At 42.0% G+C, this 26,802-nt stretch overlaps 1 protein-coding gene across 4 annotated transcripts in view; it reads left to right on the top strand.

Moving 5' to 3' along the window:
- Positions 1–13,591, top strand: part of bahd1.L (bromo adjacent homology domain containing 1 L homeolog) — a 137,865-nt gene extending 124,274 nt beyond the window's left edge. For 3 of the 4 annotated variants that reach the window (XM_018231240.2, XM_018231238.2, XM_018231237.2), the window contains exons 3-7: positions 1,315–1,673; positions 2,099–2,258; positions 3,223–3,299; positions 11,244–11,335; positions 13,156–13,591. In XM_018231240.2, the coding sequence (XP_018086729.1) occupies positions 1,315–1,673; positions 2,099–2,258; positions 3,223–3,299; positions 11,244–11,335; positions 13,156–13,345 (878 nt within the window). In that variant the 3' untranslated portion in view covers positions 13,346–13,591. The remainder of the gene's footprint in view (positions 1–1,314; positions 1,674–2,098; positions 2,259–3,222; positions 3,300–11,243; positions 11,336–13,155) is intronic. The other variant, XM_041573380.1, reaches the window with a different exon arrangement.
- The last annotated feature ends 13,211 nt before the right edge of the window (positions 13,592–26,802 follow it).

Raw genomic sequence — 26,802 nt, forward strand, 5'->3', positions numbered from 1 at the left:
GCTCTGTGTGCCCTCTGCTCCTTTCCCCCTTTATGATAATCAAATTAATTGGGGGTTGTGAAGTAACAGGTGTAGCATTTTCTCCAAGTCTAGTAACCCTTAGGGTAAGGCCAGATGTGGTGTTTTTGCGGTGTTTTTAAAAAAGAACAGCCAGGCGTAAATACGCATAAACTGCACTACCACTGAAATTAATGGAAAACGCACTATGGCAAGTCACACAGGGCGCTTGCAAGCTGAAACCCGCCACAGGACACCACTATTGGCTTTTTTTAGCAGAAACGCCAATACGTCAAGAAACTATCAAATCAATAGACTCTATGGGATCTGCACTTTTGAAACCACACTTTGCGTAAATATGCAGCGTATTTTAAATATGGCGTCCAAATTCTCAACGAGAACAATGGGAAGTGCATGTTGGGAAAAGAATCCTACGTGCTGAAAAACGCATGAAAAACACATGTTGACAGTCGCATTTGGTTTCAGTGGCGTATTTACGCCTGGCTGTTCTTTTTTAAAAACGCAACGTAAAAATGCCGCAAAAACGTCACGTCTGGCCTTGCCCTTAGCAAACCAATAAGAGGTTTCCTTTCAAACAGCAGATCAGAAAATGCAACCTACGAATTAGTTGCTGTGGGGGGGGGAAACGATTTATAACGAAACCCCTTAGTTTAACTTGTGCGCCAAAATGGCATTCGGCCGGACAGTTCTATTAAAGGGCAAGACAGGTATTGGATCCGTTATCCGGAAACCCATTATCCAGAAAGCTGGTCTCCCATAGACCTCGTTATAATAGAATAATTCAAATGTTTTTAAATGATTTCCTTGTAGTAATAAAACGGTACCTTGTACCTGATTCCAAATAAGATATAATTAATCCTTATTGGAAGCAAAAACAGCCTATTGGGCTTAATTAATGTTTAAATGATTATTTTGTTGTACATTGTATAACATTGTTATGTTGTTAGGCTGCTGGGGGGTTGGGGAAGGGAGGGGGATGATATCGCTCTCAACTTGCAGTAAAGAGTGACTGAATTTTATCAGAGCACAAGTCACATGACTGGGAGAAGCTGGGAAACTGACAATATGTCTAGCCCCATGTCAGATTTCAAAATTAAATATAGAAAAATCTGCACTATTAACTGATGCGTTTTGAAAAAAAAAAAATTTCCAATGACAGTATCCCTTTTAAGTGATGTATAGATAGAGGTTTTTGGTGCATTTTCCTTATTTATGAATTCTTTTTTTCCTCCATGCAGTATGTAATGCACCAGTGTGGTGGCACAAAATTAATTCTTTTGCTTTCTGTCTCTGTAGAAGGGTACAAATCTCATGACCAGCTTAGCCTATCCATCCCCACGGCTGGCCATCCCGTGTCTCCTGCCCACCCGCTTTCCGGATGTCCCGCCCCCAGTGTCCCGCCTGCTGCCGAGCCTGTCCCTTACTTGCAGACCCCCAACTCAGAACCTCAGACGATGGCAATGCTGAAAACCGCTAGAGAATGCCCACAAAGCTCCAAACCTCCCAGTGGTTCCAAGTCCGGCTGCTTTCATGCCTCCAGCAACAAAACCAGCAAGAGCTACAGCCATCCCAAACAGCAAAGGATTCTCAGGAGGCACTCTACCAATGGCTGGATGCCAGTCGGTGTGGCTTGTGAGAAAGCGGTGTATGTTGTGGTGAGTATATACTCCCTTTTCCCCCTAACTTACATATGCAAATTATGGTTCGGATTCGGCCGACTTTTTCACATAGGATTCGGCCAAATCCTAAAATTTGGAATTCAGTGCATCCCTACTTAGAATTAATATTTTAGAATACAGTAGAACTCTTATTTTACGTTTTTCAGGGGACCTGGGAAAAAATGATGTAAAATCCAGGAAAATGTAAAATCAGGAAAATGTATTATGCATAATTTAATTTATAGGTGGGACCACAATACAACAATGTAAAATGAGGGGAAACTTAAAATCAAGGAATGTAAAATTGAGGTTCCACTGTAGTTCTAACCTAGAATCTGCGGCTAAATCTGTACTGTGCTGTGGCATATGTTAGTATTTGTTGTTATTATTAATAATGTGCATGCATGGGTCTCGCCCTACAGAACGAGCCAGAGCCAGCTCTCAGAAGGAGTTACCAGGCAGTTGAGAGGAACGGCGAAATCATCAGAGTTCGTGACACTGTACTGCTAAAATCCGGGCCCAGAAAGAAATCTATGCCCTATATAGCCAAAATATCCGCGCTGTGGGAGGAGCCTAAAACTGGTAAAAAAAAAAAAGAAGAAAATTCCCAAATGTTTCATCCTTGCTTTCTCGTTACATTCCAGTTTGCAGAGCATTCCTATGTACCTAATGCAGCTAGTGTATATAATATCCCGCTGAACCGAACACATAGCTCGCAAACACTGTTAAGGGCCTGGATCTCAAAGGGGAACTATTGTGAAAATTTTTATTTAATATAAGCTCAAGTACATCAAAATAAGAAGTTTTCTAAATATAATCAGTAGTATCATTTCTAAAATAATCAAGTTTATTTTCACTATCCCTCTTTCAGCATCTGTTTCTCTTCATTGTGTCTTCATGCAGCAGTTGGGTGTCAGATATTCATTGACAGTTAGATCCGATATATCTTATAGGGGGGCTCCTTTTTCCTAGAAGATGTATTAGAGTTCACTATTAAAATCACCAGACATCATGTCTCTCTACATGCAAAATTTGTGCAAAAGGCAGTTATTTTGTTAGATGTTGTTTGTACTGGAATCCGTTATTTGAGTGAGCTCTGATACATCTGCTAGGAAAGGGAGTCCCCTATAAGATATATTGGATCTAACTGTCAATGAATATCTGACACCCAACTGCTGCATGAAGACACAATGAAGAGAAACAGATGCTGAGAGAGGAATAGTTAAGATACATTAGATTATTTCAGAAATGATGCAGAATTTTTAATTGATTGTATTTACAAAATTTCTTATTTTAGTATGATGATGCTTGGGTCCCCAGCTATTGTTGTACAACTCCCAAGGCATGCTTTTAACCCTTGGTTATTTGTTCATCATTTATTTATCATCATCATTTATTTATATAGCGCTGTCAAGGTACGCAGTGCTTTGATAAATGCTGGGAGTTGCAGCCCATAAAGGTCTAGGAACCTGTTAAGAAACAGGGGTTTTAGGGGTTGATTCACCATAATGTCCTCTATAGTAATTCTGTGTGATTCCTTTAATAGGTGAGCTGATGATGAGTCTCTTCTGGTACTACAGACCGGAGCACACTCAGGGAGGGCGCAATCCCAGCATGCACGAGGTGAGTAGCAGGTTTGTGCTGTGTGATAGCGCCACCTAGGAATTCAGGCTGTAACTGCAAGCCTTATGGTCACACTTCTAAATTTGACTCCAGCAGCTGCTTCACAACATTACTTCTGTTAAACTGTTTCATCTGGAAATATTATCACCTCGTTGTTTTCTGGGGAAGAAAACATTTTGTAGATGGCAGCAAAGTTTGCAAAATAAATATAGGGCTGTAGGGGGAACAGCTCGTGGATATATCCATTGGGAATGGCTGTACCAGTGGTCCCCAACCAGTAGCTCGTGAGCAACATGTTGCTCTCCAACTCCTTGAATGTTGCTCTCCGTGTCCTCAAAGCAGGTGCTTATTTTCAAATTCCAGGCTTGGAGGCAAGTTTTGGTTGTAGAAAAACTAGTTGTACTGCCAAACAGAGCCTCAATGTTGGTTGACAATCCATATAGGGGCTACTATAAGGCCAATCACAGCCCTTATTTGGCACCCAAAGAACATTTTTCATGCTAGTGTTGCTCCCCAACTCCTTTTACTTCTGAATGTTGCTCATGGGTTCTAAAGGTTGGGGATCCCTGGGCTGTACTATACAAGCACCGAATACACCAACTACTCCTCAAACTTTTTTATGCAGTGTGACATGAAATTAAAGGGTTGTTCACCTTCCAAACACTTTTTTTCAGTTCAGTTGTTTTCAGATTATTCCCCAGAATTAAAGATTTTTTTCAATTACTTTCCATTATTTATTTTTTACTGTTTTTCCAAAATCTAAGTTTAAAGTTGAATGTTCGTGTCTCTGGTGTTTGAGTCTGGCAGCTCAGTAATTCAGGTGCAGACTCTGAACTGTCACAATTTTGCAACATTTAGTTGATCGATTTCTCAGCATCTCTGGAGTATTAACAGCTATTGTGTCAATTCTAACAGCTGCCTGTAATGAAACTCAGGGATTCTGCTCCATAGGAACAAACACAAGAAATGTATCAACTAAATGTATCCATTTAGAACAGTTTACAGGGTCGGCGACCCCCCTCCCAGAGCTGCTTTAGAAGGTGAAAAATGCCACTTTACTCTTCAATATTATAAAAACGGTGACACATAGGAAATAGTTTGCAACTGGAAAAAGTCATAATTTCTGGAGATCTATCTGAAAACAACTAGTTGTTTGAAGGTGAACAACCCCTTTAAGCATATGTCAGACTTTCTAGCAACACCTGTGACAATTTTCAGAGCAGTACACAGCAATTTATGGTGGCATGATGATTTACATGACATGCGGGAATTGCTATTTCCTGGCCACTCCATATTAGCATTACATACGGGGGATTCCCCGTCCCCGCCCCCTGACCAGATAGTCCCTCCCTCCTAAGCCTTTAAAAGGTACCCCTGGAGCACACTCACCTTGTCTTTTTTCTTTCTGTCCTCACTCTTCTTCTGACCTGAGGGTTTTCTCCTGGTTGGGTTCATTCCCTAAGCCCTCGAGCTTTACAGGTGAATTTGGGCAGAGTGCTATGCCTTCCCCCCATTCGTTTTAAACGTCTGTGTGTAAGGCCTAAGCAGGAGGGACATCCTTACCACAGCACGACTCTGCTTTTCCTGCTGAGAGAGGTGTGACATGGAGGTAACTCTTCAAAGTTGCCTGTGTCACGAGGAGTTCCTTTTCTCTTACTACTGAGACGCGTGCTATTTCCTGTCTCAGTCAACTTCCTGTCCAGCGGCCATCTTGTGGTTGGCATGCTGCGGACCTTTTCTTTCGTATGGGGAGGAGACGACCGCTCCGGTACACAGGGGGTTTCAGAGGCCAATGCGGTCGCTACGATTGCATCGCCTCCTCATTAGCGCCTAGCGCGCTCTCCCTGTGCGCATCCTCGCGCTGGCGGCGGCCATTTTGTGCTTGGCGCACTCTCCAGGCGGCCATGTTTTTTTTGGAGGGGCGGATTTTAGAGGGCCGGCAGTATAAAAGGCCCTGACAAGGCAGCGCTCGTGCTGCTCACTTCCACCCTCTGCCTTCCAAGGAAAGGTTCGTGCTTCTTTTCTCCCCTCAGCCTTACAGGTAAGATTCTTTTATGGTGGCATCCTTAGCCCTTAAGCATGTGCATTTTTTCATGCTCTCTTCTCCTGCTAGGCTTTGTCTTTCTTGCTTCATGGACTCCTCAGCCTCCAATGCCTCTGCCCCCCAAGCTAGGTAGGTCCCTCAATTGGGTTGTTTCTATCTTTCTTGTCTCTCTCTCCTTTTCTAATTAGCTGTCCTCTCTCTCTCTTCCTCAGCTTGCCTGAAGAAGGGACTTCTAGAAAACGCAAAGCCGCTGCTGTCTCCTCTCACCATCCAGAATGCATGGGATGTTTCAACCCTCCTCTTCCAGGCAAAAAATTCTGCAGCACCTGCTGGAAGGATTTCTGCAGTTCAGCCTTTCCTCCTTCAACCAGAGTTACGGAGGTTTGGGAAGATAGCCAGGAGAACTCTCCGTCCAGGGATGCAGTCTGGGACACAGCGGAAGCCTCCGAGGAGGAGGAATCGCAACAAGAGAGATTTTCAAATTCTTACATCGATTCAGATGAGGACTCTGAGGGGTCCAGCGGCTCCTTTGACTTATCCTTGGTTTCTCCTCTCATAAAGGCAGTTAAATTGACCCTGGGAGCAGAAGAGGATCCAGAGGGTACAGTATCTCTCAAGGTGCTTCCAAACCCCTCTAAGAGCCGTCAGACTTTTCCTCTCTTCCAAGAGGTCTCGGACCTCATGAAGACGGAGTGGAAAAAGTCAGCCAAAAAAGTGTCATTTCTATCTCAGGGTACGAGATTTTCAAAACTTTATCCTTTTAAGGAATCAGATGTCAAGGATTGGATCGCTGCCCCTGCCGTAGACCCGGCGGTTATCCATTTGGCAAAGAGGACTACCCTACCAATAGATGACAGTTCAGCATTGAGGGATCCTATGGATCGAAAGGCAGAATCAGACCTCAGGAAGAGCTTTCAGGTGGCCGGAGCGGCATGTAAGCCAGCAGTGGCCCTCATTTCGGTGGCCAAAGCTATGTCCTTTTGGATAGAAGGCATTGACAAAGCCCTTTCGGAGGGCGCCGACAAACAAGAAATTTCTTCTAGCCTTGCAGAACTCAAGTTGGCGACCGGATACATCTCTGAGGGGGCAATAGACCTGACTAGACTTGCAGCCCGATCTATGTCCCTTGCGGTTGCAGCACGAAGAGCCCTCTGGCTCAGAACCTGGTCAGCTGACGTCTCTTCAAAGATGAGTCTTTGCACCTTACCCTTTGAAGGGGGATGACTCTTTGGCCCCAGGCTAGATGATGTCATAACCAAGGCCTCGGGGGGAAAAAGCCAATTCTTGCCTCAGGAAAAGAAAGATAAAAAACCCGTGCACTTCAAATCTCCCTTTTTTCGCGGCTCAGGAAGATTCAGGGGCGGACACCAGCAAAACAGGTCTTCTGCAGAGGGGTTCAGACCTTTTCAGTGGAAAAGAGGACAGTCCTCTTTTCAGGGAAACGATAGATCCAGACAGGCACAACCTAGCAAGAAATCCTCCTGACTATCCGTCGGATACCATTGGAGTAGGGGCCAGACTACAGCTTTTTCAAGAACAATGGCGATCTTCCATCACAGACCAATGGGTGTTGGATATCCTGTCGAGAGGATACCGTCTCGAATTCCTCAGGGTTCCTACGGGGAATCAGTTTGTAACTTCAACATTTCCGAAAGAGGGGGAAAAAAGAAGAGCCATAGACAGGAACAAGGGATATTATTCAACACTGTTCCTAGTAAGGAAGATATCTGGAGGATGGAGGCCTATTCTAGACCTCAAGGTAGTAAACAGATACTTGAGGATCCAGAAGTTCAAGATGGAATCCATCTTTTCCATCATTTCAGCGGTCCTTCCAGGAGACTGGCTCCTCTCCATCAATCTGAGAGATGCCTACCTGCATATTCCCATTGCAAGTTCCCATCAGTGCTTCCTTCGCTTTGCCATTGGGGGAAGACATTTCCAGTTCAGATGCCTTCCGTTCGGCCTGTCCACGGCCCCGAGAGTTTTTTCCAAGATTCTGGTCACCCTCATTGCCCAACTAAGATTGGAGGGAATATCGATCTGGCACTACCTGGACGATATCCTAATATCAGCCAAAGAGGAGAAAACTCTGATCAAGGACAGAGATCGAGTCCTTTCCTATCTGAGATCCCACGGATGGATTATAAATTGGGAGAAGAGCCAACTAGTCCCATCCCAGTCCCTGGTCTATCTAGGAGCCTGGTTCAACACTTTGGAGGATTTAGTCTCACTTCCTCCCCAAAAGATCTCGAGTCTGGTCAACTTAGCCTCAGAGACTCTTTCGAAGGACAGGTTGTCGGCCAGGGATCTAATGTCTTTGTTGGGATCCATGACTTCTACCATACCAGTCACAAGATGGGCAAGGTGGCACATGCGTCCAGCCCAGGCCTTATTTCTAGAGCAATGGAACAGGGAACAGAAGGACTGGGAGCAATGGATTTTCCTCTCCCAATCATTCAAGAATTCCCTACACTGGTGGACTTCGGAAAGAAACCTAGCGAGAGGGTTTCAACTGTCACAACCTCAATGGAAGATTCTGACTACGGACGCATCATCCCGGGGTTGGGGAGCCCGGTTGGGACCAGAATGGGCACAGGGGCTTTGGCCGTCTCTTCAAACCAATGTCCCCTCGAATATCTTAGAGATACGAGCGGCAAAACTAGCTCTGTTCTCTTTCGCCAGAGTCCTAAAGGGATCATCAGTGAAGATCCTCACGGACAATACAAGTGCGGTGGCCTATATCAAGAAGCAGGGAGGAACAAGGAGCAAATCTCTTTTTCAGGAGGTTCAGCCTATAATCCAGTGGGCAGAGAGCAACTTGTCTGCTCTGACGGCGGAACACCTCCCAGGGGTAAGGAATCAGGAGGCAGACTTCCTGAGCCGAAACAGCATCTCAAGCCACGAATGGGCATTGAACAGAGAGGTTTTTCAGAGCATAGTGGGAAATTGGGGTCTACCAGAGTGCGACCTCCTAGCCTCTCACCTCAATGCAAAGGTCCCGAGGTTCTTCTCGAGGAGATATTGCCAGACAGCAGTAGGATCAGATGCTCTACTGCAGACATGGTCCTTCAAGCTGGCGTATGCATTTCCTCCATTCCCTCTAATACTGAGAGTTCTTCAAAAGCTCATTCAGGAGAGAGGAGATCTGATTCTGATTGCACCAAACTGGCCACGCAGGCCTTGGTATCCCCTGCTCCTAAAGTTGTCAACAACTCCTCCTTGGCCACTACCAATGAGGAAGGACTTGCTCAGCCAGGGCCCTATTCTGCATCCGAACCCAGCAGCCCTATCCCTACAGGCTTGGAGGTTGAGCGCAAGAGATTGGCCACACTAGGCCTCCCCAGGGAGGTGGTAGACACCTTACTCAAAGCAAGGAAGTCTTCAACATCTCGCACATACTACAGGATATGGGAAAGATTTATGCTCTGGCGCTCACACAGTGAATATATCTCGGATAACATCTCCCTTCCTCAAGTCTTAGGATTCCTACAGTCAGGTCTGGACAAGGGCCTACAATATAGGACCCTTAGGGTGCATGCCTCAGCTCTGTCAGCTCTATCTGGATCCACTTGGTCTGCAGACCCGACAGTACAAAGATTTTTCAAGGCAGTCTTAAAGATACGACCTCCTGTCACCAAATCTCCTCCGGCATGGAGTCTTCCTTTAGTCCTAAAATCTCTATCAACAACACCGTTTGATCCCTTGGAATCAATATCTACATGGCTACTCACTCTTAAGACTCTATTCCTGCTGGCCATCGCCTCAGCTTGCAGAATAGGAGAGTTGCAAGCCCTCTCTTGTGCCCAAGGACATATCTCCTTTTTTCATGACAGGGTTTCTTTAAAATCTACAAGATCCTTCTTGCCGAAGGTAGTCTCCACATTTCATCTGAGAAAAGAGGTGACTCTTCCCATTTTTCCGGAGAATTTGGAAAACTCAGAGGAATTAAGGAAGATAGACCCAGTCATCTGCCTAAGACGTTATCTGGAAGTTTCGGCTGCCTTCAGAAAGTCAGATACTCTTTTTGTTATTCCAGCTGGGAGTAGAAGGGGGCAGGCCGCTGCCTCTTCTACCATCAGTAGATGGATTTCCTTGTGTATTTCCAAGGCCTATGAAATACAGGGCAAGCTAGCTCCGGAGGGTTTAAGAGCCCACTCTACTAGGGCTGTGTCAACATCCTGGGCAGCATTGGCAGATGTTCCTACCCCACACATCTGTGAGGTGGCCTCCTGGGCTTCGGCACGAACCTTTGTGAAACATTACAGGCTGGATATGTCCTCCTCGAGCAATCATTCCTTTGCTACTGGAGCTCACTTGGCCTTTACGACTCAATAAAACCCTTGCATATTAGTGGAAATTTTACTTCTCATTTTTTTTTACCCACCCCTTGCTTAAGGGACATGGCTATATACATCCGTATGTAATGCTAATATGGAGTGGCCAGGAAAAAGAAGAATTCCTACCATACTTACCGTAATTCTCTTTTCCTGGCCACTCTCCATATTAGCATTTCCCACCCCTTTTTGTGAGTACAGATGCTTTTTATTAGACAAGGTGAGTGTGCTCCAGGGGTACCTTTTAAAGGCTTAGGAGGGAGGGACTATCTGGTCAGGGGGCGGGGACGGGGAATCCCCCGTATGTAATGCTAATATGGAGAGTGGCCAGGAAAAGAGAATTACGGTAAGTATGGTAGGAATTCTTCTTTTTTGCCCCAGGTATTCTCAGCACTTAATTAGTTAATAGATGCAGACTAATAGCAGACTGGACATACAGAAAAAAACATCAACACTAGAGTTTAAAGGGCATGCTATTGCTAACATAGATACTGATTTCTTATAAGAACTTGCATTAAAAAGTGCTTAAATCTGGGCATTACTTAAATGCAGCGTAGTTTTGTGAAATTGTGGAGTTTTTGGAGGATTGTGGGGTTTGGAGGATGCAGACTGAGGACAGATGGCTGTTGATACAAAGGAACAGTAGTCAGCCAACAAGTCAGTAGTCAGACAGATCAGTAGGAGAGCAGGGGGCTAGGCTAGGAACTGTTCTAAACCATTAAAAATCATGAAAAGTCTGCATATTTTTAAATGATGTATATTGCAAAGTTACTTGAAATTATGGTTACTTTTCAAAAAGCTTAAGTTATGTTTTTGTGGAGTTCCCCCTTTAAATACAAGACCACATATCCAAATTTTTTTTTCTGTAAATAGGCGACTGCTTCAACACATATTTGATTATAGGAAGCAAGAATGCATTGCTATTAGGGTAAGGCCACACTAAGCGATAGCGCGGCGATTTGACTCGCGGCGACTTTTCGCCGCGACTTTTAAACGGCAATCGCTGGCGAAACTTTGGCGCTGGCGTCTATGGGGAATCGCTGCGTAAAAACACACGCGGCGATCTTTTTTCTATTGTCGCTCGAAATCGCCTCGCTAGGCGATTTCAAGCGACAATAGAAAAAAGATCGCCGCGTGTGTTTTTACGCTGGCGATTTTGCGCGATTCCCCATAGACGCCAGCGCCAAAGTTTCGCCAGCGATTGCGGATTAAAAGTCGCGGCGAAAAGTCGCCGCGAGTCAAATCGCCGCGCTATCGCTTAGTGTGGCCTTACCCTTAGTGTCTCTTTCAACACCTTGAACCCCATGATTATCTGTCCAGCCGCTAGCTGAGGCTGATGGGAGTTAAACTTGAGCTGCTGAATGGCTGCCATGACTATGTTGGAGGCTAATTCAAGAATATTGGTGGAAGGGTGGGAAAAAAAGTGACAATTTGTGTAGCATACAATCCCATTTAGTTCTTTTCTGCTTTTACTTGCCCTTATAGGGCGTTGCTAATGTCTACAAATGAAATGTCTACTGTTCTGGGCTAATAATGGCTGATCATGCTTGTTTCATTCTCTTCCAGAAGGAGATCTTTGCCTCACGCCATCAAGATGAGAACAGCATTGCCTGTATTGAGGAGAAGTGCTACGTCCTAACATTTGCAGAGTACTGCAGGTAGGTGGCGCTATTGTTCTTTCAATTCGCAAGGGAGTCATCATGTGACAAAGATCTCTCTTCCAGAGAATTCTGCACAAGGGATTTCCCCAGAAATTATTTGCTAGGACACCGTTTCCTACAGCAGCAAAGTGGTTCATTTTTCTATTTAACTCATTCATATCCGATCTCCTTAGCCTTTGCCCCATACTGTGGTGTCATATGTTAAAAAGTTTTTTGAAGAATTAATGTGATTTATATTGTTATGGATGAATTGCACAAATAAATGTTTTAAGTTAGTTACTGTGCATTTTTTAAATGTATATTTGCCCTATATTTGTTTGTGACTTGTACTCCCCTCCTCTTCCAAACTGGGACAGAGATGTCAGTTGAGCTAAAATAACTTTGGGTGCAAAGCCACGGGTCTATCAGCCTTCAGTGTTCAATCAGCAGGTAGCATTTACTGTTCACTTGTTTAAACGGGTTGTTCGCCTTTCAGTTAACGTTTAGTATGATGTAGACCAGTGATCCCCAACCAGTAGCTCGTGAGTAACATGTTGCTCTCCAACCCCTTGAATGTTGCTCCCAGTGTCCTCAAAGCAGGTGCTTATTTTTGAATTCCAGGCTTGGAAGTAGGGATGCACAGAATCCAGGATTCGGTTCAGGATTCTGCCTTTTTCAGCAGGATTCGGCCAAATCCTTCTGCCTGGCCGAACCGAATCCTAATTTGCATATGCAAATTAGGGGCAGGGAGGGAAATTGCATAACTTTTTGTCACAAAACAAGGAAGTAAAAAATGGTTTCCCTTTCCCACCCCTAATTTGCATATGCAATTTAGTATTCGGTTTGGTATTCGGCCAAATCTTTAAAGAAGGATTTGGTGGTTCGGCCGAATCCAAAATGATGTATTCGGTGCATCCCTACTTGGAAGTAAGTTTTAACTGCATAATAACTAAGTATAGTGCCAAATAGAGCCTCCTGTATGCTGCCAGTCCACATAGGGGCTATCAAATAACAAATTACAGACCCTGTTTGGCACCCAGGGTATTTGTTCATGCTTGGGTTGGGGACCCCTGATGTAGAGAGTGATATTCTGAGAAAATTTGCAATTGGTTTTCATTTTTTATTAATTGTGGGTTTTTTTTAGCATTTTATTCAGCAGCTCTCCAGGTTGCAATTTCAGCAGTCTGGTTACTAGCATCCAGATCACACTAGCAACCATGCGTTGATTTGAATAAGAGACTGGAATATGAATAGGAGAGGACCTGAATAGATAGATCAGTAATAACAAGCAGCAATAACCATACATTTGTAGCTTTTCGGAACATTCGGTTTTTTTAAATTACTTTATTGACCCCCATTTGAAAGCTGGAAAGAAACAGAAGATAAAAAGGCAAACCATAAAAAAAAACTATAAATGATAAATAATGAGGACCAATGGAAAAGTTACATAGAATTATCCATTCTATAATATACTTGTTATCTTAAAAGCAAAGATCTGATCTATGGGTTACTGCGCTGTTATGGGTTACGCTGTTGTCACGTGGAGCTGTATGCTGTAGTCACGCAGGCTATACAAAGGGGAAGGGTTTTCCTCTAAAACAGTAAATATCTCTCCAATTCATCTATATATTGTTTATGCTGTTCATCTGCTGTCTTTGTGCCCAAGGTATAGACATGTGCTTCTCTGACTGCGGCTGATGTAAAGCTCCCAGAATCCTAGGCAGACACTGTCCAGAAGAGAGGATGCTGGGAGCTGTGCTTTGGAAGTAGCCGTCTGATGCTCTTGCTTGGTGTTACCAAAACAATATGGCTGACTGCAACTTTTCAATCTCTTGTAGATTTTGTGCCTTGGTAAAGCGTCGAGGAGAGGGCTGCCCAAACAGGAAAGCCTTGATTGTCCCTCCCTCCGCAGAGTATTCCACCCCCACACACCGCAGGGTGCCAGACATCACCGACCCGGAGCTGGTCTTCCTGTGCCGGCACGTGTACGACTTCAGGCACGGCCGCATCCTGAAGAACCCGCAATAGCAGCCTCTTCACACAGTACACAGCTTAAGACTGTTTTTAGCATCTTTCCCAGCCGCCGGCCCCGCGTGTGTCAGGAAGCTGGGAGTCTCTTGCAGAAGCCTTCAGGCTCAGGATTCAGGAACAGACACTGGTTAAAGTACTCAGCAGATGAAAGCACAGCACTTCGTTAGAGATGAGCATAAATTAAGGAAAAAAAAAACAAAATGAAAACGAAAAAAAAAAAATAGAAAGTATATAACATATAAATATATATATATAAATATATCTATATATTGGGGAAAAATAAGCCAGTACATCAGGTCAGGAACCATGGTTGCAAGCTTGTGTAGGGATGTGTTAGTGCATGCTTGGACCAAGCTCGGTTCAAATGCCTTAATATGTCACACAGGTCCCTGTCATCACACCCACACAGAAGTGACAATACTTCTGGCTTTTCACACAGATCTTCTTTGCTCTACGGATTGCTTACACTCCCTCATCTGTGGGGATATAATCTCCCATTATTTATAAACTAATTCCTTGCGACTGATCAGCAATCAGCTGGCCAGGTAATGGGCCGTACCATCTGGCATGCGGTATGTGGGCAGAGGGAGAACAATGTGCTTCTCCTCACGCTGCCATTGAAGGTGTTGGACCAGTGACGGAGAGCCTGTGGCATTTCAGTTGATCCTGAACTATAGCTCCCATCATGCAGCTTTATGAAATTACACTCTCTCTCCGGCATTTACCTCAGTTTTAGAACTGACTTAACCATTTATTAATTTTTTAGGGTCAGGGCACTGCCTCCCGCCGGATAGAATGTAAACCGCCAGCGGGATGGCACTCGGAGCTCCTTGTTTTACGAAGTCGCCCGAAGTTGCCTCACGAGGAAACTTCAGGCGACTTTGGAAAATGAATTGCTATGAGTGCCATCTCGCCGGCAATTTACATTTTATCCGGCGGGAAGGCAGTTCGGGGAGATTAGTCGCCCCGAAGAAGAAGAGATTTGTCGCCTGGGGACCAGTATCTGTCCAAATCTGCCTGTGTGCCCTGACCCATAATTCCACAAGATTAATTTTAATCATGTCCTTTCTTTTTGCTACCTGGTTATTGTTCTTATTTGCCAGGCTCTTACAGTGGAAGGAGGGTCCTAATGCTCATACTAATAGTACTACATATATAAGCCTATGTATTACAGTGTAACTGCACTCCACTGAAGGGTATGGAGCTGTGGATGTACCCTTGCTTGATTGATAAGTGATAAGTCAAAGTGTATTTATTAGAACTGCATTTCCATCTTCCATTTATTTTTCAGCATTGTAGGAAGGCATAGTTTATTTTGTCATGTGCACAAAAGGGTCAGGAGCTGCCATATTGCTTGTCTTGGGATGCTGTGTTGTCTTTGGATGCTCTTTTTGCCCCAAAAAGACGAGCAGTTAAATTTGAGGTTTAGTAAATAACCCATTTACTTAAGCCCAAATTAAACTGGTCTTTTTTTTGGGCAAAAACTCCACCTCCTCAATTTTTTTGAGATTTATTATACCCCGATGCTGCAAAAAGCCTGAATCTGAAAATCCGACATCTCAGACCTGTTGAGGTCATGTAAAAGTCCTTATCCCAATTCAAAGATATTATGGTTTGCCTGATAATCCGAAAAATCTGGGGCAAAAACCCAAAAAAAAATCAATTTGGAAGAAAAGTCAGAAAAAAACGTACGATTCGGGGTTCCGGGCGATTTTATTGAGTTTTTTCCCGATCCTATTTATTCAAGTTATTTTAATGATAAATAAGGCAAAATCGGGGTTGGGAGTTTGGTCGAACTTTTTTTTTTTTCTTTCTATTGAAACCGAGATGTAATCAGATTTTAGTAAATAATCCCCTCAGTGTTGCTCAGACATAGCGCTGTTATGCTGAATTCTCTAGAAAAATGCCTATACTATTATAAGCAATATGGCAGCTCGAATCCGTATCTTTTATTTTTTTATATATATATTATTTTGTTTTACTTGGAGGCTCTGGGGCTGCCATGTATTTGCCTTGGCATCCTTTAAAAGTTTCACGAAAGCTGGTATTCTGGTTTATATTATTGAAAATGCCCCTTAATGGTTAAAGCAATATGACAGTTAGTCATATCAATATGCAAAGGAAGAATAGTCTATGTGCACAGCCTATGCCAGCATATTACACTGTTTACAGGAAAGTAAATGGGAGAGAAACACTCTATAAATAGGGTATATTTTGCCTTTAAACCCACATAAAGCTAAAAAAAATATTTTCCCCCTAAATATATTTTATCTACTTCAGTAGTTTGTCCCGCTATTTAGTTGCAAAACCCCTTTCTGTGAACTTCCCGCATTGTTGTCCATGCATCAGAAGTGACCAATAACAAGCTTGTATTCTGAGAAATTGCTACCTGATTGCTTAACAGAATTGCCATTTGCCTTATGTGTACAAAGTCTAGACATCTATGTTTATCAGAAGACAGACGGATTTTAGAAGGGGGGGGGGTGGATTAATTCAACCATGAAATAAACAACCAAAGGATGGAGAAACCGGTAGATAAGACTCTGTAGCTTGAACTAATTCAATTCTCACACTGTATCAATACTCGTAACTGCTGTAAATCACTAAAGTTAAAAGTAGCATTCTGCATTTTCAGGTTTCAGAATAACCTTTTTTTTAAAAAAAAAAAAAAAAGTGCTGTGACTCATACGATAGATACATGGGTTCAGAATATTTCCATCTGGACGATGCAATCAAAAAACAAAAAGAATTCTTTTAATCCGGAACGTCCTGTTTCACCGATTTTACCAAAGAGGTACTATGTAAAGTTGCAGTTCTGCGTTGCACCACTAGTGGGTGATATTGTTGTTCTGGAGTGCTAAAGGCTGCCTATTGTTGTTTGATTATTGTCCTTTATTTATATAGCACTGACATGTCAGGCAGCGCTTTACAGAGTTTATTCATCATTCATATCAGTCAATTTATAGTTCCTATCGTATTCCCATAACGCACTAGGATCAGGATCAGCAGGATTCTGCCTGCGTGTTTTTGGGGTTTGGGAGAAAACCACACATACAAGCTCCTTGCAAGGCAGAACTACTTATCACTGAGCTGCGCCTCCTGTCTTTGGTTTTATATATTCTAGTGTCATGGATTTGCGTTTTAAAGATTGTTATATAACCAGGCTTTTGCGTGGCCTCCAATTAAAGGACAAGTACATTTATATTCACTGGGGGATGCCAGTGTGTTAGGCACCCCCCAGTGAATACAACTGCCAACTTTATGCTCACTGGTGGGGTGCCTAATGCATCGATACCCCCTATTGAATGTCATTTTACTTGTCCTTTATTAACAGGAGCAGTGGCGTGGTTTGAATATCTGTAGATTCCAATCTTTTCAAACAAAACCTTTTTTGATGAACAGACTGTTTTATATATGGACTTGACCTAAATCCACCATCCAAAAAAAAAAAAAACAATATAAAACGGTAGACAAATTGATTAACTCTTTTAGTGCCAGTACCTTTTGATCTGGCCGTGCTTTGTTTAGCTCAAAAGATAAATGTAGGATCTACACAGCAAGTGGCACTTAGGAGTTAAAGGACCAGTAACATTAAAAAAAAAAATGAGTTAGTATAAATTGAAATAAAACCACCAAGACATATTAAACTTTAAAATCGCAAAGTCTTTATTAAAAAATAACTTAACGAAATCCGCCTGCGATCCTCTTCAAAAAAGGTGATCGGGCGATCCATCGTGCGGCGCTCGATTTCTCCTCCCTGCCTTCCTTATAGGAGCCGCCCAGAAAGGAGAAATCGAGCGCCGCACGCTGGATCGTCGCCCTATGGCCTTTTCTGAAGATGCGGCAAGCAGAGTTTCGGTAAGTTATTTCTTAATAAAGACTTTGCGATTTCAAAGTTTAGTTTGTCTTGGTGGTTTTTTTTGTTAGTATACTAAGAATTTTTTTTTAATAAAATTTTATGTTACTGGTCCTTTAACAGGGGAATGGTGTGGCTGTATTACTGTGTTTTCTAGGTCATGGCTTTCTGGATAATAGATCTCGCTGTTGCACATCGTCCAGTTTTCGAAACCATTAATGAGGCAATAATATGTCCATGCTGTGGAAGTAAGGCAATTAGCAGACCGACAGTACGGCTTTGTGTATCCCTCTTAGAAAGTAAATAGAAAGCCGTTATCTTATTAAAGTAAGTGCTGATCTGCAGATTGACATTGATTTAGGGTGTAATTATATCCTCCAGCAGACAAACACTCACTGCTTACCAAAACTCATTTGTGCTGTCCATTACAGTATAAATACACATAATAAAACCACAGTGCCACTCTTATTTATGTGGTTTCTTCGCATTTCTGCAATAGAAATAGAATTCCACCAGTGTCTGATGATGATTCAGCACTAGTAGTGGCCGATGATCAATGAGCCAACAGATAACCAAGCCTTCTGCTCGTCTCCTGCCATACATGCACCGAATATCGTTTTGTACGATAATAACTGTGGCCTATGGCTAACTTTGGGGGCAGATTTATCAAGGGTAGAATTTAAAAAACGTAGAAATTCAAATTCAAGTCGAATTTTTAGAGAGACCGTACATGATAAATTTGGATATTCTCTTTTTTTTTTTTAATCAAATTTGGACTATTCCCTGGTCGAAGTACACAAAAATTAGCTCGAAATTTGAATTTCTCACTTCCATCTTAGATAAATCTGCCCCATTGTGCCATTAAACCTTAGCTGCACCTCCATGGATGTTTTACAGGTTTTTTACTGGAGGTATTAACTACATTGTGACATCGCTGAGCCACACAGAGAAGCAGCAAATTTTAAAGGGGATGGTCACCATTTAGTTAACTTTTAGTATGTTATAGAATGGGCTAATTCTATATTCATTTCAATAGGCCTTCCATTTTTTCTAGTTTTTGAATTGTTTTTCTGATTCTTCTTCTGACTCTTTCCAGCTTTCAAATGGGGGTCACTGACCCGTTGTAAAAAAAAAAACAAATGCTCTGTAATGCTACAAATGTATCGTAATTGCTACATTTTATTACTCCTCTTTCTATTCAGGCCTCTCCTATTCATATTCCAGTCTCTTATTCAAATCAATGCATGGTTGCTAGGCTAATTTAGACCCTAGCAGCCAGATTGCTGACACTAGAGAGCTGCTGAATAAAAAGCTCAACTCAAAAAAAACCAATGAAAACCAGTTGCAAATTGTCTCAGAATATCACCCCTAAATTATACTAAATGTTAATTTCAAAGGTGAATAGTCCCTTTAATTGCAGTGTCAGGGAACTGTATTGTCTGTATCACATTTACCACCTGTGTGTTTCAACCAGACACCCCCACTACCCCCCAAAGTACAGAGATATCAATCAGGATAGACATACCGTAAATCTTATCCATACAGATATGACCAGCTTAATAGCAATCTGGTTACTAGGTTCCACTAGTAACCATGCACGTGACTGGAATAGGAGAGGGAATGGATAGAAAGATGAGTAATAAAAAGTAGCAATAACAACTTTGTAGCCTTACAGATCATTTGATTTTTAGATGGGGTCAGTGACCCCCATTTAAAAGCTGGTAAGAGTCAGCAGAAGAAGTTAAATCATTAAAAAAAAATTATATAAAATAAATGATGAAGACTAATTGAAAAGTTGCTTAGCACTGGACATACTATAACTAATTAAAAGTTAACTTTAAAGGGATACTGTCATGGGAAAAAACATTTTTTTCAAAATGAATCAGTTAATAGTGCTGCTCCAGCAGAATTCTGCACTGAAATCCATTTCTCAAAAGAGCAAACAGGTTTTTTTATATTCAATTTTGAAATCTGACATGGGGCTAGACATTTTGTCAATTTCCCAGGTGCCCCTGGTCATGTGAATTGTGCCTGCACTTCAGGAGAGAAATGCTTTCTGGCAGGCTGCTGTTTTTCCTTCTCAATGTAACTGAATGTGTCCCAGTGGGACATGGGTTTTTCCTATTGAGTGTTGTTGTTAGATCTACCAGGCAGCTGTTATCTTGTGTTAGGGAGCTGCTATCTGGTTACCTTCCCATTGTTCTTTTGTTTGGCTGCTGGGGGGGGGGAAGGGAGGTGGGTGATATCACTCCAACTTGCAGTACAGCAGTAAAGAGTGATTGAAGTTTATCAGAGCACAAGTCACATGACTTGGGGCAGCTGGGAAATTGACAAAATGTCTAGCCCCATGTCAGATTTCAAAATTGAATATAAAAAAATCTGTTTGCTCTTTTGAGAAATGGATTTCAGTGCATAATTCTGCTGGAGCAGCACTATTAACTGATTCATTTTGGAAAAAAAAAGTTTTCCCATGACAGTATCCCTTTAAAGGTGAACGACCCCTTTAACTGACTGTTACAAACACAACTTTGCTGTACAATATATAAAAATTTTAATCATGTTTGAAATAAGCCTTATTGCAGCAGTTGAAAATGATTTAGGGATCTATATGGAAAACATTCTCTATAGCTGAAGTTGGGGGGGGGGGAAGAAGGAATCATCATGTGAAAGGTTTCTATTATGCCCATTACAAATACCATGTGTAGACCATTTTACTATCATGGCTGTAAATTTGTACCAGTGCAATAGGCCATAGCAACCAGGCATTGCTTTTCATTATAATAACTGCACTAGACTAATCCAAGCAAATTACTAATTGTGACCATGCATGACTGTACTAGTGGAAGGTGATACCATGTTAGTAAGTTGGCACAAGTAGTATCCATTCACATGTGGCTTTGTAACTGGAAGAATGAAATATTTAATGACTGCTTATTCATTTTACTATAAGTAGGAGTAAAATCAACAACAACAAAAAAGTCAAACCTAGCCGTGAGATGTACGATTGATCCCTCTTGGGGTTTGGCTGAAGCTTGCCCTAACTTCCAACAACTATACACTGTGTGAGCCGCTTCATCTACACCAACTGTTTTACTTCTGCTACAGCTTACAAACCCATTGGCTAGAATGTTTGTGTCCCAAACAATGAGAGGGCAACCGTTGGCTATAAGGAAATAAAGTTGTATACAGGTGTGAGATCTATCATCCAGAATGTTTAGGATCTGGGGTTACATGGTTTGTCTGCACTATCCCTTTAATCCTTTGTAGTGGGGGAAAAACATATATAGGTATGGTCTTGCCTTTAGTAATTAATTATATCTTAGTTGGGATCAAGTACAAGCTACTGTTATTATTACAGAGCAAAAGGAAATTTATTTAAAAATGTAATTATTTGCTTAAAATCGAGTCGAGAATCGAGATGGCCTTGCTGTAATTCGGAGCTTTCTAGATAACGGATCCCATACCTGTATCATCAATTTGTATACTAGTACAAGGGTCTGGATTATTATTGCAGAAAAAAAAAAATGAATGGATAGGCCTTATGGAACTTTTTGCAATATGCAGTTGTACATACTGGCCCAACAGCCTTGCAAGAAATCCAAAAATATTATTAAGCAAATATGATAATATAGTGAATAAAGTACCCCCTATTGTAAAATATAAGGATATTATAAGTCACCGAGGAGTTCCTTGACCATATAAAAGTACGAGGCCTAAGGTCAAGTGCTTCTATACGGGTCACAGAACTCCGATGTTACTTCTAATTAGGGATGCACCGAATTCAGGATTAAGCCTTTTTCAGCAGGATTTGGATTCAACCGAATCTGCATATGCAAATCAGGGGTGGGGAGGGACTTTTTGTCACAAAACAAGTAAGTAAAAAATGTTCCCCTTCCCACCCCTATTTTGCATATGCAAATTAGGATTCGGTTCGGTATTCAGCCAAATCTTTCATGAAGGATTCGGGGGTTCGGACGAATCCAAAATAGTGAATTCAGTGCATCCCTACTTCTAATATCCTCATTTTCCAACAAGGGGTACTTTATTTATTATAACACACACGTTTTAGTGAGTCATGTGACAACAATGACATCACTACTCACCGTTAATAACTGATGGCATCACTAGTCACCATTTATAAAGATATAATTTACAAGATATTCTTAGCTTTTGTGTATTATAAACATATTAGTGCAGCAGTCAAGACTCTGTGTGAGTTTTAGGCTCTTTATACTTTGGAGGGGATGGGGTAAATGGCTTGTCCAGCTGAAGGGCAGGAAGGAATACAGTGCAAAGGAAAGATTTAAGTTTTGTGCCCTACTAAGTGTTGAGTTGTGACCCACAGCTAATTAATGCATTAGACTCTGTGTATCCCAAGCATTTGTACATGTGGCAGTGCAGTTTTACTCTTTCCACAACACGGTAAAGCGTGTGCTGACCACCGATTAATCTAATTCTGCTCTGTGCAGAACCCACAAGAGCACAGAATCATGAAGATATAACCCTGCATGTGAGCTGAAGGTGCCTGCCAGTGCATACAGATCCCCCAATGGAAGATTCAGTGTGCATATCATTGAGGTAGGCCTGCGGCTACAGGCAGGGGTGAAAAACCAAAACAATAAATAAATATACATTGCAAGCAGGAAAAGAAAAATAAAGCACATAATTTAGAACGTTGCCAGTAATCTTAATTAAAGATGAATTAGGTGGGCGGCCATTGGCTCTGCAACTAATGTTTGTTGTGCTAATGCATGGAGCCTACAGAAGGTAAAGAGAAAAGGGAGGAAGAGCATCAAATACTGTGAGTTCTGATGGATTCCACAAGCTCTGCTCTATAAAGTATGAGGCTAGATACTTTAGTGCTAGCTGTGCTGTAGGTTTTCTAGTTAGAAATCGTGTTCTCCTAGTTTGTGTGTTCCGGCTACTGATGTCCATTAAAGAAGCCTCACCTCCTGCAGCTCATTATTCCGAGTCATGCTTCACCGTGGTGTTGCAAGGCAATGGGGTAGGTGCTGCAAGCTTGTGCTGCCATATGTGGCGGCAAAATGATGAATTTTTAGTCGATGCCTTTAGAGGTGAAAGTTTTTGCTCTGCATTTAGGCCTAGACCTGGGGTTGGTACATCTCAAGCAGCTAAACTGCTACTCCCTGAATCCTATGGGTAGTTAAGCAGCCTCAGGTTAGATGTTCCGGGTGTAGGGCAAAACCGTTCTAATAGAAGCGAGAAGTTTGGGATTCACTACAAAGCCCCGTATGCAGTTACCGCCTCTATGCTATAAACTGACAGTTGCAAAGACTACAGTTAACTACTCAACAGATCATTAATTCCATTTCTAAGGAAAGCACGTTTACTCCTGCGGAATGCGCACATAATCCTATCTACGCCCGTAGATCTCCACCGTGGTCCTTGGGTTCTCTGGCTGTAGCCTAGTGCAGCATGTCGTGGGTTGTCTCTTTGTTTCATGAAAGTATTTGCATATTTTTTTCCTGATCTGTTAGATGACGATATTTTTTTGAAACTGAAAATGCAGTCAGTAGAATTTTAAACTGAAAAAAAAAGTGTAAAACTCAATACATGTTAAATCTATTTTAGTTGATTTTGTAAAATGCACTTTTGTGTCTTTTATTTTTATTTTACCCCCCCTTGGTCTCCCAGATCTGTATTTCAATGTTTACAGATGGAATGGAAAAAACAAAAAACATTCCCTATAATCTTCTGTGAAAAAATATATTAGAAGTAATTCTTTAAAAGAAAAAAAAGACAATAAATTTGAAGAATTGTATTGATTTAGAGAATGTATGTCTTTGGTGTTTTCTTTCTCATGCGGTTTAGTATGTCAGTATTGGCGCAGTATAAATCAAAGAGTGACCAAAGCATGAAATCAAGAATGCCAGCTTTACAGTATATGGCACTCAAAGGGTTAAACTCGTGCCGATTTATAAACACTGGTGCAAAATTGCATCGGTCCTGTTGCCAGTAGCAACCAATCGGCAATTGGTTAAGACCAATCTAATTCAAGTTAGGAAATCAAAGCAAAGAGCTGATTGGGCACTCGTGCAACTGCAGGGTTGGACTGGCATCAGGAAAATATTTTGGTGAACTCCAGTCCTGGTGGGAACAGGACTGCCCTGTCCAATTCCATTGTGACCCCCCTAGAAGGTGCCTAAAAAGTGATGAACCATAATAAGCAGCAATAGGTAATATGGTGCCCCAGTTCTCCTATTAAATAACATAATAGTGGAAGGCTGACCTCAATAGGGCTGGTACTGGGGTAAGAAGAGGGACATACACCTTTAAAGGTGTAGTAAAGTCTAAAATAGAATAAGGCTAGAAATGCTGTATTTTGTATACTAAACAAGAACATGAACTTACTGCACCACAAGCCAAATCAAAAAAATTACTTATGCTTTCACAGGGGGTCACCATCTTGTAACTTTGTAAGACCAAGACTGTGCACATGCTCAGTGTGGTCTGGGCTGCTTGGTGATCGTCATAAATTATCAAAACAGCACAAGTCAAATAATATCTGCCAGAAGCCGATACACCGAGACTGATTAATAAACAGAATATACAGACTGCACTGGGTCCTGTGTTGTCATATAATCTAATGTGGATTTTATAGTTTTTGTATTGTTTAATATAAACTTTCTCCAACTCTGCAGAACCAGTGGCTGCAGCAAAATAATCCTCCAAATAGAATCCCAGTTTATCTGTTTAAATCTGGCTCCATGATCTTTGTCCCTGCAGCTGGAGTTGGAAACAGTAAAGGGGATGTAAAGGCAAAATTCAAATCCAATACAAATCTCTACACAGTTGCCGACTGCTCTACAGAGAAACAGACAAAGCTGCTTGAGTTCTGCATGGCTGGGAAGTAAGGTGGGGACTCCCCCTACTGTTCATAAGTATGATTGTTTCCCTGCAGAGCAGTTAGGGACCGTCTGACAATTCCTATCCACAGCAGTAAATGAAGGGAGAATTTCACTGCATACAGTCAGGTTTCTTATAAAAACGGTACACATTTTTTAATTAAAGTATATTGGAGATAGGGTTTTTTTCATTAAAGAAAGTAAAAATGGGATTTTATTTATTTTTGCCTTTACATGGCCTTTAAAAGGAAACCACTTTGAACAAGATAAGAATGAAAAACAACCCGCAAGCCAAGTAGATTATACTCAAGACTCGATTAATTGCTACGGGCATTCGGGCAACTGTACCTTTTAGAGTAATTGGTGACCAAGGGGTCCAGGCATTCCATATGGCTTTTTTTTGCCAATCAGAATAAATACTGGTCAGGTTTTCCATGACAAATGTGGAGTGTATTTTAAAGGGGAAGTCTAAACCGTTCTATGGTTTTTGTTATTTCTTGAACTAAACAGGAAAATTAGATCACAAGAGCGATACCTCCCCCCCCGCACACAATAGATTCCTGCTTGTCGATGCACTTTAAATCTATCTACCTCGCAAGGACCACACATGGAGTAGCTTCAATTTCCCTGTTTAGCCCAAGAAATAACAAAACTATAGCTTTTCCTGATTAAAACAGGCAAAAAAAAAAAGTGTTAAAAAGGGGGTTTACTGCAGGTCCCCAATCAGAACAAAACCCTTTATTCTCTGTATACTCTGGGCTGTCATATGGTTTGTCTCAATCATACAGTGGCATAACAAGGTGTTACTGGGCCCCACAGCAAATTCATATTAAGGGCCCTCAGCGTATCCAGACGTTATCCTGCTTTACCAATATAAGTTAAATTGCTCTTTATTTGGGACTCACAGACCCCCCTATACCTCCCACCATCCAATTACTGATGAACTACAGGTCCCAGTGCAGCCAACTTTTCACTGTGAAAGGGTGCTGGGAGTTGGCCACACTAGACATAAATACAAAATCAGTTAGTAAATATACAGCAAGAAGCTTGCCTAAGGCAGTACTACAGCAGGGCAGCAAAAAATCATCCCAGGTTAATGTAGCGGACAACAAAAAAAAGGTAATGCATAGGGGTGAGCCCAGGAAGTTTTTTACAAACTGGAGTACAGATCTAATGAAAGAAGTTAGTGATTTAATACACTTAGGCGAGGGTAACAACCCCAGTGTATTATGTTTTCCTTGTCCTATAATAGCTGATTTGTTGTACCTTTTAATCAAAAATTCACAATATTTAGTGTAGAGAGCACAATTATACCTGTACTAGCGACCCTGTCCCCTAACCAAGTGTAGAACAGCTACATAATGGGGGCTGATGGAGTGGCATTGGCTCTGAAACTCCCCTAGTTTTAACTACAGTACAATCCCTATTAACTATATTCTAGCTCGCAAATGAATGCGAATGGGCAGAACACATTACAGTTCATCAAATACTAAAACTCATACTTACTTTAAAATACAGATATTTCATCTGTATCCCCAGATTTATATAATATAGAGGTAAGTATGAATGAAGAGAAGCAGATACTATTTATCTAACACTATATTGCTATGTGTCTCACCACTACTCCAAATACCTGTCTATCCAAGAGCTTGAAAGGTTCTGTTGTGGGACTCTCTCTCTCATGGATTAAACATTGCCCGCCTACCCCACAATGGCCTGGATACACTTATTTGTACAGCTGTCCAAACCCTGCATGTGCATTAGGTACAGGTTAAACCTGAGCTTAACCTGCAAGAGAAGCTGATGATTATTATCTATCTGCCCCCAGACAAATACAGACTTGCACACACAGCAACTTTGAGGGCATTATAAATTAGGTTAGCCGAAATCAGTCCCAGTCTGGACCCTTTTTCAATAATGGGGCCCCTAGGAACTAAGGGCCCTGACAACCAGATGGACTGCCCAGGGTCACCATCAGAAATCACAGGGCCTACAACAAAATTTTCTGGGCCCCCTGGTCCCAAGCTCCACCCATAACACAGTAAAAAGGCCACAAAGACAGTGTTAAAGTTATAAAAAGCCATTGGTGTTCAGAACCCCATTATAAGTTTAAAAAAAAAAACATTGACGGGCAGGGTGCCACATAAAAGTTTAGAAATACACTGGCGTCCAGGGTGCCACATAACAGTTTTTTAAAAAGCATTGGTGGTCAGGGTCCCCATTCAAGTTTAAAAAAAAAATCATTGGTGATCTGGCCCCCCTATAAGTAAAAAAAATAAATTGGCGCCAGGCCCCCCCCCATAAAAGTTATCAAAAAAACATTGGTGGCCAGGGCCGCCCCCCTATAAATAAAAAACATTGGAGCCAGGTGCCCCATAGAATATTTTAAAAAAACATTGGTGGCCAGGGGCCTATATAGTATTACAATATTACATTGGTGGCCAGGGGTTTAGATAAAAAAATTAAAAAAAACACATTGGTGTTCAGTGGAACTTACCTTGGCTTCAGGTCTATTCGTGGCTTTGGCTCCGCTGCGGCTTTGACTCTTCTGCCCTGTCAACGGGGGCCCGGCTAATTCTAAAAGTGCAGCACAGCCAGACCCCCCTTTAGGCCCAGGCCTGGTACAAATGTGCCCCCTGTGTCCAACTGATGGCAGTCCTACTCTAGTTCCCTCTGAGTTCATGGAAAAGAAAAACTAGAGTCACAGTTTGGGGTAGTTTTTAATGGGCCAC

The sequence above is a fragment of the Xenopus laevis genome, chromosome 8L (assembly GCF_017654675.1).
Source record: "Xenopus laevis strain J_2021 chromosome 8L, Xenopus_laevis_v10.1, whole genome shotgun sequence".
Lineage (NCBI taxonomy): Eukaryota > Metazoa > Chordata > Amphibia > Anura > Pipidae > Xenopus > Xenopus laevis.